Source organism: Sorex fumeus, unplaced genomic scaffold (assembly GCF_029834395.1).
Source record: "Sorex fumeus unplaced genomic scaffold, SorFum_2.1 ptg000009l, whole genome shotgun sequence".
Classification (NCBI taxonomy): Eukaryota; Metazoa; Chordata; class Mammalia; order Eulipotyphla; family Soricidae; genus Sorex; species Sorex fumeus.
The window spans coordinates 22,974,492-22,987,891 of NW_026606066.1; the positions used below are offsets into that span (position 1 = coordinate 22,974,492).

The 13,400-nt window shown below is 41.7% G+C and overlaps 1 protein-coding gene across 2 annotated transcripts in view; it reads left to right on the forward strand.

Annotated features, from left to right (window-relative positions):
* UBR3 (ubiquitin protein ligase E3 component n-recognin 3) overlaps positions 1–13,400 on the forward strand; it is a 178,775-nt gene that overhangs the window by 110,540 nt on the left and 54,835 nt on the right. For both annotated transcript variants that reach the window (XM_056110292.1, XM_056110293.1), the window contains exons 25-26: positions 2,531–2,680; positions 8,008–8,141. In XM_056110292.1, coding sequence (XP_055966267.1) covers positions 2,531–2,680; positions 8,008–8,141 — 284 coding nt within the window. The remainder of the gene's footprint in view (positions 1–2,530; positions 2,681–8,007; positions 8,142–13,400) is intronic.

Genomic DNA, 13,400 nt, shown 5'->3' on the forward strand with positions numbered 1-13,400 from the left:
TTGCTGTAAATGATAATTTACAAATGATAATTTGTAAATCTCAAATGATGATTTGAGATTTACTATTATTTTCTGGAATCTACTTTATAATAATACATGGTCACATGTGAATGACATATTAAGTAAAGGTAAAGGTAAAGGCAAAGGCCCTCCCGTTGATCGTCGATTTGCTCGAGCGGGCCCAGTAACGTCTCCATTGGAGACTTTGTTGTTACTGTGTTTGGCATATCAAATACTCTCGGTAGCTTGCCGGGCTCTCCGAGAGGGGCGGAGGAATCGAACTCGGGTCGGCCATGTTGGCCGCATGTAAGGCGAATGCCCTACCCGCTGTGCTATATGTTGATATTATTAAGATATTATTACTGGAATTGAAAGTAAAGGCGAAATTGTTCCCTTTTTGTATCATTGCTCTTTCTTTCCAAGAACTACCCTGTTAATAAAAATTTTCCTTTCGAGGGCTGAAGCAGGCAAGGCATTTTGCCTTTCACATGGCTGTTCCTGGCATCCCATGTGTTCCCCCAAGCTCTCCAGGATTAATAACAAAAACAAAAAAGAGAAAGTTTTTTGAAGTACTTCAAAGAAAATTAAAACAAATCTTCTGCTTTTTTCCTTCAATTATTTAATTTTAAAGTTTTCTCTTTGACACAATGCTACTGCCTCTATTTTTGGTTTTCCTTTTATATGTGAATGTTACCATCAGAAGCGTATTTAGTCATATTAAAGAGATTTCATTATATCCATTTATATTCTCTTTTTGTAGTTTCCGATAGCACAGCGGGTAGGGCGTTCGCTTTACAAGCGGCCAACATGGCCGGCCCGAGTTCGATTCCTCCGCCCCTCTCGGAGAGCCCGGCAAGCTACCGAGAGTATTCAATATGCCAGACACAGTAACAACAAAGTCTCCAATGGAGACGTTACTGGGCCCGCTCGAGCAAATCGACGATCAACGGGAGGGCCTGTACCTGCCTGCCTGTACCTTTTGTAGTTTCCATCTAACTTTTCCAGAGGATTTTTTTTCTTTTTTTTTTTTTTTATTTATTTATTGAATCACTGTGGGAAAGGTTACAAAGCTTTCAGGTTTAGGTCTCAGTCATGCAAATATCAAACACATTTCCCTTTACCAATACTTATTTTTTACCATGAAGAACCCCAATAAAACCCCACCCCCCACCCCTCCCAGTCCCTGTGAGGCAGATGTATTCTAGTTAACACTCTATCTGCTCTGACTAGATTCACTGTTTCAATAAAAGATTCACCACTATTATTTAGAGTTTACCCCCCCCCCCCCCCAAAATCAGACATGCTGAAAAAGCATTGTGAAGTGATTTCTTTCTACAGCTGGGTTCAAGAATTAAATGTTGGTTTTGGATTTCTGCTATTTTACCTATTGACCCTAGAAGTATTTCTACTGAAAGTCAGATAGTTAAGAAATTGGTTTCTGTGTTCTGGAGTTGTGGCCATGCTGGAGAGTCGCTCGTGGGGGGCAACTGGTGACCTCGGTAGGGCGTGAAGGACGGACCGGAATGCCCCCCTTCCCATGAGGTTTTAGTCGCCCCCACACCCCCGGCTCATACTTGCTGTCCACAAGGCTCCCATGCGGCCGCCATCTTTCTGTCCAGAGAGGAGAGGGCGAATGGGGCAACACCCTTTCCCCTCCGGACAGACATGATGGCCTGGATTAACACATAGTCCTTTCACTTTTCTGCTCCAAGCTGCCGGGTTCTGCATTAAGTCCTTGTCCTTCTGGGGCCATGGCTGTGCTGGAGAGCTACTCGCGGGGGGCAACTGGTGACCTCGGTAGGGTGTAAAGGATGGACCGGAACGCCCCCCTTCCCATGAGGTTTTAGTCGCCCCCACACCCCCGGTTCATACCTGCTGTCCACAAGGCTCCCATGTGGCCGCCATCCTTCTTTCCAGAGAAGAGAGGGCGAATGGGGCAACACCCTTTCCCCTCCAGGCAGACAGGATGGCCTGGATTATCGCATAGTCCATTCACTTTTCTGCTCCAAGCTGCTGGGTTCTGCATTAAGTCCTTGTGTTTCTGGGGCTGTGGCCGTGCTCCAAACTTAACTCTGATTTTCAGGGAGAAAGGTTGGGTGGTTTACTTCCCATTGATCACTTTGTATATAGAGAGATGTCGCGCGGCTGCATAAGCGGCCGCGCAGTTTTGAGAAAAAGTCCTAGTTCCCGCATACTCGAGCTGTGCTTGTAGAGGCTTCTGGTCACTGGGGTTCCATCTGGGGGAGGCGGGATGCGGCACCTACCCCATCTGGGACTTGCCGGTGATCTCGGCTCTTTTTGGAACCTGTTTTTTTTTTTTTTTTCCCTCCGGGATCTGTGGTTCCCGCGCTCCATGTGTTCCTTCTCTTGGGCTGTATGTTGTAAAGATGGCCGAGGATTTTATTTTAATGAGTTATATTTTTCCCTATTAGTATTGACGTTCAAAATTATTTATACTTGATTTTTGGGTCACATTTTCGTAAAAAGGTTTTGTTCTTTAAGATTAAAGAACTGTAATTTCCCCCCTCAGATTCTCCTGAGAATGAGCTTCCTATGGAGATTGCCACAGCAGAACCACAGGTTTCTGAGGCAGTGTATGATTGTGTTATTTGTGGACAGAGTGGCCCCTCTTCTGAAGACCGGCCTACAGGATTGGTTGTATTGTTACAAGCATCTTCAGGTAAGATCAGAACAGTAATTTCAGTGGGAATATATTTTTTTCCTTTTAAAATATTTTCATTAAGGCATCATGAATTACAAAGTTATTCAGAATTCAGGGCTGGAGTGATAGCACGGTGGGTAGGGCATTTGCCTTGCTCGCGGCCCGACCCGGGTTCGAGTCCCAGCATCCGTATGGTCTCCCGAGCATGGCCAGGAGTAATTCGTGAGTACATGAACCAGGAGTAACCCCTGTGCATCGCTGGGTGTGACCCAAAAAGCAAAAAAAAAAAAAAAAGACAAAGTTATTCAGAATTTCAGTCATACTGTGTTCCAGCACCAGTTCTACCACCAGTGTCAACTTTCCTCTACCAATAGCCCAGATTCACTCCCACCATCACTCCACACTAAGGAGCATTCTGTTGTATTTTATTTTGTTTATTAATTGTTTTGGTCACACCTGGCGATGCTCAGGGGTTACTTGTAACTCTGCACTTGGGAATTACTCCTAGTGCTGCTCAGGAGACTATATGGGATACTTGGGATCAAACCTGGGTCAGCACTGTGCAGGGCAAACGCCTTACCTGCTATATTATTGCCCCCGTCCAGAACATTTTGTCTTATTGATGTATTTAGTTATATTTATATTTATATATTTATTTATTTTATGTAGGAGTACTGCTATTTATTGAGCCACTGATGAGCTGATTGAATTGTGCATGAACTCCACCTTACTTTTTTTTTTCATTTTTTATAATTTTATTTATTGAATCACCATGAGAGCAGTTACAAGCTTTCGGATTTAAGTCTCAGTCATACAATGAAACACCCATACCTTCACCAGTGCCCTTTCTCCACCACCAAAACCCCCAGTATACCCTCGTCCCACATTCTCCCCCTACCTGTGGGGCAGATGATTTCCACATTACTCTCTCTCTTTACTTTGAATACATTAAATATTTTGACACCAGACCCACCATTATTATTTGGGATTTTACCCCAACACAGATCTGCTGAAAAGGGAACGGTAGACAATTTGTTTTCTATTGCTGCTTAAGAATAACATATGGTACCACGTGGCTGCAGTACTGGCCGTGTGACTTTGAAATTCCGAAATCTTAACACTTAAATCTGGAGGGATTTCTCCCCAAACCTGCTGGGTTCCGAGATTTGTTCCTGAGTCTGTGGGATCATGGCCATTAAGAAGCTTGATCAGGAGCTAGAAAGGCTGTTCATGAGTGGTGACTCGGGGTCTTGTTAGGATGGGGAGGAAAGGGCCAGCTCCACCCCCATCCCGTGAGGCCCCACATGTCTTGTCACTGTGGGCCCAGACTGTCCAGTGGCTTCTGGAGGATGGCGACCACCGCGCCACCATGGGGAACAGGCCAAGGCACGAAACCTATTCCCACCTGGGTTGGCCCAGTGCTGGTAACCTACTGCAGGGGTGGATGCATTTCTGCCAAAAGCCGCTGGGTTTTGAGATTTATTTCTGAGTCTCTGGGATCGTGGCCACTAAACGACTTGATCAGGAGCCAGAGAGGCCGTTCATGGGAGGTGACTCGCGGTCTCATTGGGATGGGGAGGAAAGGGCCGTCTCCACCCCCATCCCATGAGTCCCTGCATGTCTTGTCACTGCGGTCCCAAACCTGACTGTCCAATGGCCTCTGGCAGATGGCGGCCACTGAGCTGCCAAGGGGGAGCAAGCGGAGGGACAGCACCCTTCCCCCCCTCGGTGGCCCGGCGACAGTAACCTACTGCGGTTCCAGACGCATTTCTGCCAAAAGCCACTGGGTTTCGAGATTTGTTTCTGAGTTTCTGGGATCATGGCCGTTAAGCAGCTTGATCAGGAGTCATAGAGGCCCTTCATGAGTGGTGACTCGGGATCTTGTTGAGACAGTGAGGAAAGGGCCGGCTCCACCCCCTTCCCACGAGGCCCCGCGTGTCTCGTCATTGCGTGCCCAAACCTGACTGTCCAGTGGCCTCTGGAGAATGGCAGCCACCGGGCCACCGTGGGGAACAGGCCAAGGCACGAAACCTATTCCCACCTGGGTTGGCCCAGCGCCAGTAACCTACTGCAGGGACCGGAAGCATTTCTGCCAAAAGCCTTTGGTTTTCTAGATTTCTTTCTGAGTCTCTGGGATCATGGCTATTAAGCAGTTCTATCAGGAACCAGAGAGGCCATGCCTCCAATTATAGCTGAGCCTGAGGTGGTTTTTGGGTGTGTCTCCCACGTACATAACTTTTGGCCGTTTACTTTCTTGGTAAACTTTGCCCCAAGTTTTTGGGGTCTGGCTAAAGGCACAGCAACAATTTTGGGGTATGTGAAAGTCTGAAGGTGCCATCAGGCTGTTGATGCACTTGCCTCTCAGGTACAGATTGACCTGCTAGCAGCACCATATCCCCCAGAACATTTTATTTTTCAGTATGGTTTTTTTTTAAAATTTTTATTAGTGAAACACCATGAGGTACAGTTGTAGACTTACAAATTTTTGCGCTTGGGTTTCAGTTATACAATGATCCAGTACCCATCCCTCCACCAGTGCCCATTCTCCATTATTTACATTTTGTTTTTAAAATTTTTGTTAGTGAAACACCATGAAGTACAGTTGTAGATTTACAAATTTTTGTGCTTGGGTTTCAGTTATACAATGATCAAGTACCCATCCCTCCACCAGTGCCCATTCTCCACCACCACTAATCCCAGTATCTCTCCCACCCCTCGTCCCCCCACCCCCCATCCCACCTTGCCTCTGTGGCAGGATACTCCCTTTTGTTCTCTCCTTTTGGGTGCTGTGGTTTGCAAAAGAGGAATTGAGTGGCAATCATATTCCGTCTATAGTCTGCTTTCAGCATGTATCTCCCATCCTGGGCAGATCTTCCCACTGCCCTTTATTTGGTGCTCCCTTCTCGATCTGAGCTGCCTTTACCCCTACAGTGTGCAGCTGGCCTCCAAACCATGGAGTAACCCTCCTGGTATTTATCTCGACTATTCTTGGGTGTTGGTCTCCTATTTTGTTACTTTATGTTCCCCAGATGAATGCAATCTTTCTATGTCTGTCCCTCTCTTTCTGACTCATTTCGCTTAGCATGATACTTTCCATGTAGTTAAGTACATTTTTTCAGTTAAAAAATTTTGATTTGGGGGCCACACCTGGCTCTGCTCAAGGTAACTCCTGACTCTATGCTCAGGGAGCACTCCTGATTGGGCTTGGGGGACTGTAAATAGTGTCAGGGAATGAATCTGGGTTGGTTGAATGCAAGGCAAGTTCCTTACCTGGTATACTACCACTCTGATCCCATTCAGTGGGGGAACATTTTAAAGACAAAAGCTTATCCCAAATAGTTCAATAAATATAGGTAACACTGCATAGATTTAAATAACAGGGATCGATTTAGATCTATATAGCAAAGGTATGTGTGGGGATAGAGGCTCCCAGGTGATATTCAGGAGGTTCAGGGACTCTGTGGTGCTGGGAATCGAACGGGCGTGGAATACTATCTTGTGCCCTGGTATATGGGTTAATCTTATTTTTTGGACATGAGTGTTGTAAGAAATTCTTAAAAGAAAGGTCTCTTTTTATTATAGCATATGGTACCTCAAGCAATGCTGGACTAATGCACACATACCCAGCACCCTCCCCTCATCCACTGCGTAGAATCGGAAATAGCCCCTGAGCACTGCTGGGTATGACACTAAAATCTGGACGCATTTAAGTCCAGAAGTATTGCAAACTTAAATATTTCCATTATATATTATTCTATATAATTAAAGTGTTTTAGTTACATAAGGAGATAGCTTTGCCCTCATTTCTTTAGTTACTAGACATTCTTTGTTATTTAAAAATTTTTTTTGTGTGTGTGCTTTTTTGGTCATACCTGGCAGTACACGGGTTACTCCTGGCTTTGCACTCAGGAATTATCCCTGGCGGTGCTCAGGGGACCATGTGGGATTCTGGGAATTGAGCCCGGGTCGACCATATGCAAGGCAAACGCCCTACCCACTGTACTGTAGCTCCAGCCCCTATTTTTAAAATTTTATCTTAGGCACTCTGCTTTACAGTACTGTTAAAGATGGGTTTTCATGCGTAGAGTGTTACAGTACTGTGTGGTCCAGTGTGGGGACCCAGGTCATCTAGTACTACAGCATGGGAGAAAAGGGGAAGAAAGATGGTCATTGTTGCCACCAAAAAAGATCCCCACGCATCATTCAGAAATCTCTGGCTATTTCCTTTTTACCCCTTTACTTACCCATTGACCTCTTCCTACCTACTACAGTGTGCTTGTTTTTGTTTTGGGGGCTGTAGTGATGGGTCTGGGGCAACTCTGACTTTGTGATTGGGTTTACTCCCAGTGGTGCTGGGGATTGAATATAGGTCCTGCATGCAAACCTGGCTCTTATTTCTTTGAGCTATCTCTCTGATCCAGTCTGTCTTTTTCTCAATTTTTATTATTTTTCTCTGTCTCATTTTCTTTTTGCATTTGATACGGGAAATTTTAACCATATAGAAGAGACCCCGTCCCTGTCATTCTTCAGCTGTGATTAACTTCATTTTTTTTTTTTGCCTGAATCTATGATTGTTTTTGTTGTCATCATTTTTCTTTTTAGGACTTACATTTAGCAGAAGTTCTTTACATCCTAATGACCTGCCTCATTAGTGTTTATTCTTTCTTGCTCTTTATTACACTTGTACTTTTCTCTAACCTGTATTCAACTTTTTCTCCAAGGAGATGTTTCTGTCTAGTGAGAAGTAACACATTTATAAATGAGATTCATTACCACTGCAGACTTAGTTTTTATGTTTTTTTTTTTTTCAGGACACAGTTTGAGTATTCCCATTCTCCCTCCCTGTCCTGCCCTTCCCATATATATTTATAAATATACATATATATTTATATATTTATAAGTATATTTAATATATTGAAAATATATTTAAGCCATATAAACGTTCCCATATAAACCATGTATATAGTTTACCGTTTTTTGTTTTGTTGCCATATCTGGTAATGCTTAGGGGTTATTCCTGGCTTTTTGCACTCAGGAATCACAACTAGTGGTGTTTGGGGGACCATATGGGATGTTGGGGATTGAACCCGAGTTGGCTGTATGTAAGGCAAGTGCCCTACCTGCTGTACTATCTCTCTGGCCCTGTTATTTAAAAAAATTAATACCATATATGAAGCTAAGTATACCTGCAGAAGAGGAATAGAACATTACTTCTTTTTTTTCAGTTCATCAAATGTTTTCTAATAGTAGACCATTTAGTATTGCTTGTGGTAATTCACTCTTCATTGATGAATATGTCTATATGTTGGTCATTCAGTGAGCACTTATCTCTGTTGTTAATGTAGTTTTGGGGCAATGCCGTGACAACACTGAACCAAAAAATTTGCCTATCACTGAAGAGGAACAGATTTACCCTTGGGATACATGTGCAGCAGTTCATGATGTGAGGCTTTCATTACTACAGCGTTATTTTAAAGATGTAAGTCTACTTTTTTGCTTAGTAGTATATTTGTTTGTGAAATTGATGACTGCATTCCTCCAGAGTTTTGTTTTATATGCTTTTCTTCTATCGGATGTATGACTTAGAATCTGAACATTTATGTTTAAAAAAGGACTTGATAGATGAATAGTAAAAAGATGGAATTGTTGGGATGAGGGTAACTCATGGTAGAAGGCATGCTTTGTATGTGTGAGGCCTGGGGTTTGATCCCTGACACTACCTCTACCCACCTACCCCCAAAAACCCTTTTAAGGAAAAGAAATGTTAATAAATAAAAATTTCACTTTCTAAATGTTTCACCTTTGTTTTAAATGTTCTTTCTTGAGGGGGCAAGGGGATTGAATATAATTGTTTATAAACTCATATAGTTGAAAAATTTATGAAAAATTTTGCTTTTTTTTTTAACTTTAAGATATACATTAAGGGGGCTGGAGTGATAGTACAGCAGGTAGGGTGTTTGCCTTGCACGCAGCCGACCCGGGTTCGATTCCCAGCATCCCGTATGTTCCCTTGAGCACCGCCAGGAGTAATTCCTGAGTGCATGAGCCAGGAATAACCCCTGTGCATTGCCTGGTGTGACCCAAAAAGCAAAAAAAATAAATAAACAAAATAAAATAAAAATTGAGATACAGAGCCATGAAGCTTTAAAAAAAAAGATATACATTAAAATTATCAGTTTGATGTTTTAAATTTTAGAGTCAGGACAGACTTAATTCTTAGCTTCTATTCTGGCTTTATGAATTTGGTTGACTTTTTTTCTCAACTCAGGGAATACTCTGGTACCTGAGCACTTAAGATACCAAAAGTCCTAGAAGATTCACCATTTAGTACCAACAGCATTTTGTTATAAAAGTTTCTAAGCTAATTTAGTACATCTGAGCAGATTATCAGATGGAGTTTCTTTACATGTATAACTTATTTTTTGATCATTATTTTGATCATTTTCATAATTATGTTATATTGCAATATAATTGAGTTATAGATTTGGTATTTTTAATATTTACATTTTTCCATATGGGAGAACTCAAAGTTAGGTTTTTATACTATCGTTTGGATAAAGCTAGTGAGGATCATGCTTCCATATATCTTAGAGATCTTAGCAGAAAGTTACGATTATTTTATATTTTGGTTGTTTTTTTGTTTTTAGGCCACACCTGGCAGTGCTCAGGGCTTACTCTTGGCTCTGCTCAGGGATCACTTTTGGTGGGCACGGAATAGAACGTGGGCCTGCCACCAGGCCTGTCATATAGAAGGCAAGCACACGACCTGCTTTACTGTCTCTTGGGCTTGAAATTATGATTATTTGAAAAGAAACCTATGTATTTATTTGTAAGTGTATATGTATATGCATAACACATATATACTTTTATGATTATTTCTTTATTCTTGATGGTTCTTTGGAATTTTGTAGCCTATATATATTTTTGTACTTATATATATTTTACTTTATTAATCAGAGAGTGGGCTAGAGCGATAGCACAGCAGGTAGGGCGTTTGCCTTGCACACAACCAACCTGACCCAGGTTCGATTCCTCCACCCCTCTTGGAGAGCTTGGCAAGCTACTGAGAGTATCTCACTTGCACTGCAAAGCCTGGCAAGTTACCTGTGACGTACTCGATATGCCAAACACAGTAACAAATGTCACAATGGAGATTTTATTGGGCCCGCTCTAGCAAATCGATGAACAATAGGAGGACAGTGAAAGTGAATCAGAGATCATTAACTATTAACTATTAGAAGAAAATGACATAATTATGCTCTTTTCCTTTCATAGATGTTTTTCTCTCAGTTTATTTTCTTACCACAAAACTGATTTTAATTTCATCATTTTAAATTACTTGAGAGGTAATGAGTAAAGATGAAGACTAAAATCAAATTAAAAAAAATATGACTTAAGGGCCAGGAATGTGACTGAGCATTAAACATTAAAGCACATACCTCTTTGTGTGAGGACCGGTATTCTATCCCTAACATAGCACATGGAAACTAAAATAGTATATTTACTATTAAAACTGATAGTGTTTTATATCTCATATGAGATAGAGAGAAACAGATAAAAAATACTACTAGTTTTTTTTATAGAAACAGATACAAAATACTACCAGTTTTTTATAGAAACAGATATAAAATACCACCAGTTTTTTATAAGACACTACCAGAGAGATATAAAACAAAGAGAGAGAGAGAGAGAGAGAGAGAGAGAGAGAGAGAGAGAGAGAGAGAGAGAGAGAGAGAGAAAGAAATAGGAGTGACCTGAATTTTGATATCAGGTTTGAGTTTGAACTTCCAGTTCTACTTTTACTGAGTATCATCACTCTTGATAACCTTTCCATTTTATTTTATGAACAGAATAAACAGCACTAACTGCGTGATGTTTTTAAACATGGAGGTTTCTGCTGATACAGTAACAAGCACTGTGCACAGTGGTGGACACATAGTTTACAGAGTTGAAGTCTTCCTGACACATTAGTCTTACACTAAGGAATGTTTTGTTCTGCTTCCTTCCCCAACCCCCAGATGATTAAAACAAAACATCTAACAGTTCCATAGATGACTTAGTATTCTTTCTTTTTTCTTTTTGTGTCACACCCAGGGATGCACAGGGGTTATTCCTGGCTCTGCACTCAGGAATTACCGCTGGCGGTGCTCCGGGGACCATATGGGATGCTGGGAATTGAACCCCGGGTTGGCCGCATGCAAGGCAAATGCCCTACCTGCTGTGCTATTGCTCCAGCATCTGACTTAGTATTCTTAATCCTAAGAGATAACTGCTTTTTTTAAAAAGAAAAACTAATTACATTTTAATAAAACATTTCCAAAGACCAATAATTCTAAATGATCCAGCACCAAAATCTGGTTCTGCTTCAAAGGACTCCAAAACATAAAATAGAGATGAGAGGACCCCCTGTTGTTTTCTTATTTGTCGAAGTAGAAGCTAGCTCTCCTGCTGTGAGGATTTGGTTTGTGCGGCTGCACATCAGCTAAGAAGGATTCTACACTGTGTTAATATTTCCCTCTTCCAGATGCTTATCAAGAGTCTTGATTTAATATTTAATATTTAATAGTTTTGTTTGCTATTAAAGAAATTTGGTCATCTTGTTATTTACTAATTTCTTTCCATTATAAGATTAATAGTCTGTTCACTTGGAATGACTCTCAGGCCTTTGTCTTGTGCCATCACTCCTTAACTCGGACAAAATGTTGCTCTGGTTTTGTTATCTACCTACTACAGACCCTTGATACTGAAGTTAAGGCCCAAATGATATTTGGTAACAGCCAAATGGAAATTCAAAGAAAATTACTTTCTACAGGTTGAAGGGAAGGAGTTAATAGAAAGAGGAAGTTGAAAATACAAGTGAAAGATGAGGGGAAAGTAACTTAAAATATTTTTTCTTTTTGGACCATGCCTGGTGGCTGTTCAGGCTTACTCTTGACTCTGTAGGGATCATTCCTGGAGGAGGTACTTGGGGACCATGTGCAGTGCTGGAATTAAACCTGGGTTGGTGCATGTAGGGCAAGCACATTACTTGCTATACTCTTCTCTCTGGCCCTGAAAGTAACAGTTTTTGGCCGCACCCCGCAGTATTCTGGGGTTACTCCTGGCTTTGCACTCAAGAATTACTCCTGGTACAAGGCAAGTGCCCTACATGCTGTACTATTGCTCCAGTCCCCTGAAAATGACTTTTAAAACATTTCATAAGGGTGTGTGATTTGCTAATAATGTGGATTCCTTTTTTATTGTATGCTATATTTGACCATTGTAATCATTCAGGCATTTTTTAGAATTTTCTTTAAAATTAAATTGGAGAGAAGAAATTGGTTATCAAGTAAACCAATGGAAAAAACTCTAATTTAGAACATAACAAATAATACAGTGAATGTTATAGTGAGAATAGTATGGTGAGAGTGAAGAGAGATCACAATCCTGAGTTATTTAGGACACAGAATTTGGGAATAAATACTACTGTGTGAAGGAAAGGGTGTGAAATAGAACAATGCTTAGCTTTCTTATTTAGTGACTCAATAAACTGAGGGTCTACAACGTATATGAAAGAATTATTGGGGAAATGAAAAGTTTTTGACACTGGTTTTTGTTTTTGGAGGGATCTCATTGATTTCTGATGGCAGCTGAGCATTTTTTTCTGTCATGTCAGTTGGAGGATAGTTTGAAATTACTGTTTAATCACTAATGGAAACAAGTTTTGAAAAGGGAGAATTTTATTTTTTAAGTATTTAATTGAGGTACTGGACTTCTCATGCATCCATCATTCCCATATCAGACCCAGTCACCAGAGAGCCTGCACTCCTCCACCCTCACACCCTGCATGGAAGCTCTGCTGGATGGACAAAATCTTCAATTTCAAAGAATTTTGACCATTTGTTGTCCTATTATTATATTCCCCCCTCTCCTACATATAGGGGAGATCTCTCTCTCTCTTTCTCTCTCTCCCTCTCTCTCTCTCTCCCTCCTTCTCCTATACCCCCTCCCACTCCCCCCCCCCCACACACACACATACACACATATAGAAGAATAGAGCTAATCTCCTGGAATTCCACAGACTTGTAAATCAAAAATATTGTTTTCAAAAGCTAAATCATGTTTCTAGAATTATGTAATCACTTAATCACTTAACTTCCCATTAGTCGTCGATTTGCTCGAGCGGGCGCCAGTAATGTCTCCATTTGTCCCTGTCTAGTGCTAGTGTAGCCCAATGGCATCTGTTTGCTCTGGGAACATGAAGAGCCTCAAACCGATCATTCATGATCTTGATGAAGAAGTCTGACCATCTGGTAGGTGGGCGGCCACGCGGTCTTTTGACGTCCCGTGGAATCCAGTCGGTAACAGCTCTAGTCCAGCGGTTGTCTTTAAATCTCATTACATGACCAGCCCATCTGATTTTTGATGCTTTGGCAAACGAGACAGCGTCCCTGATTCTTGATCGTCGACGGATGTCGGAATTCCGGATTCTTTCTCTCATTTGAGTGAAATGTGATATTCCAAGCATAGCTCTTTCAATTCCTCTTTGGGAGACCCGAATAGCGTTCTCATCCTGTTTACGTAGGGCCCAGGTCTCTGAGGCATATGTTAATGCAGGAAGAACAGTGGAATCAAAGAGATGTGCCCGGAGCCGGAGGTTCTTCGTCCTCTTAGTTATTTCTTCGACCTTCTTGAAGGCGTTCCAAGCCGCTCTCTTCCTCCTGCGCAGCTCGGGTGCCAGGTCATTTGTCATGTTGAC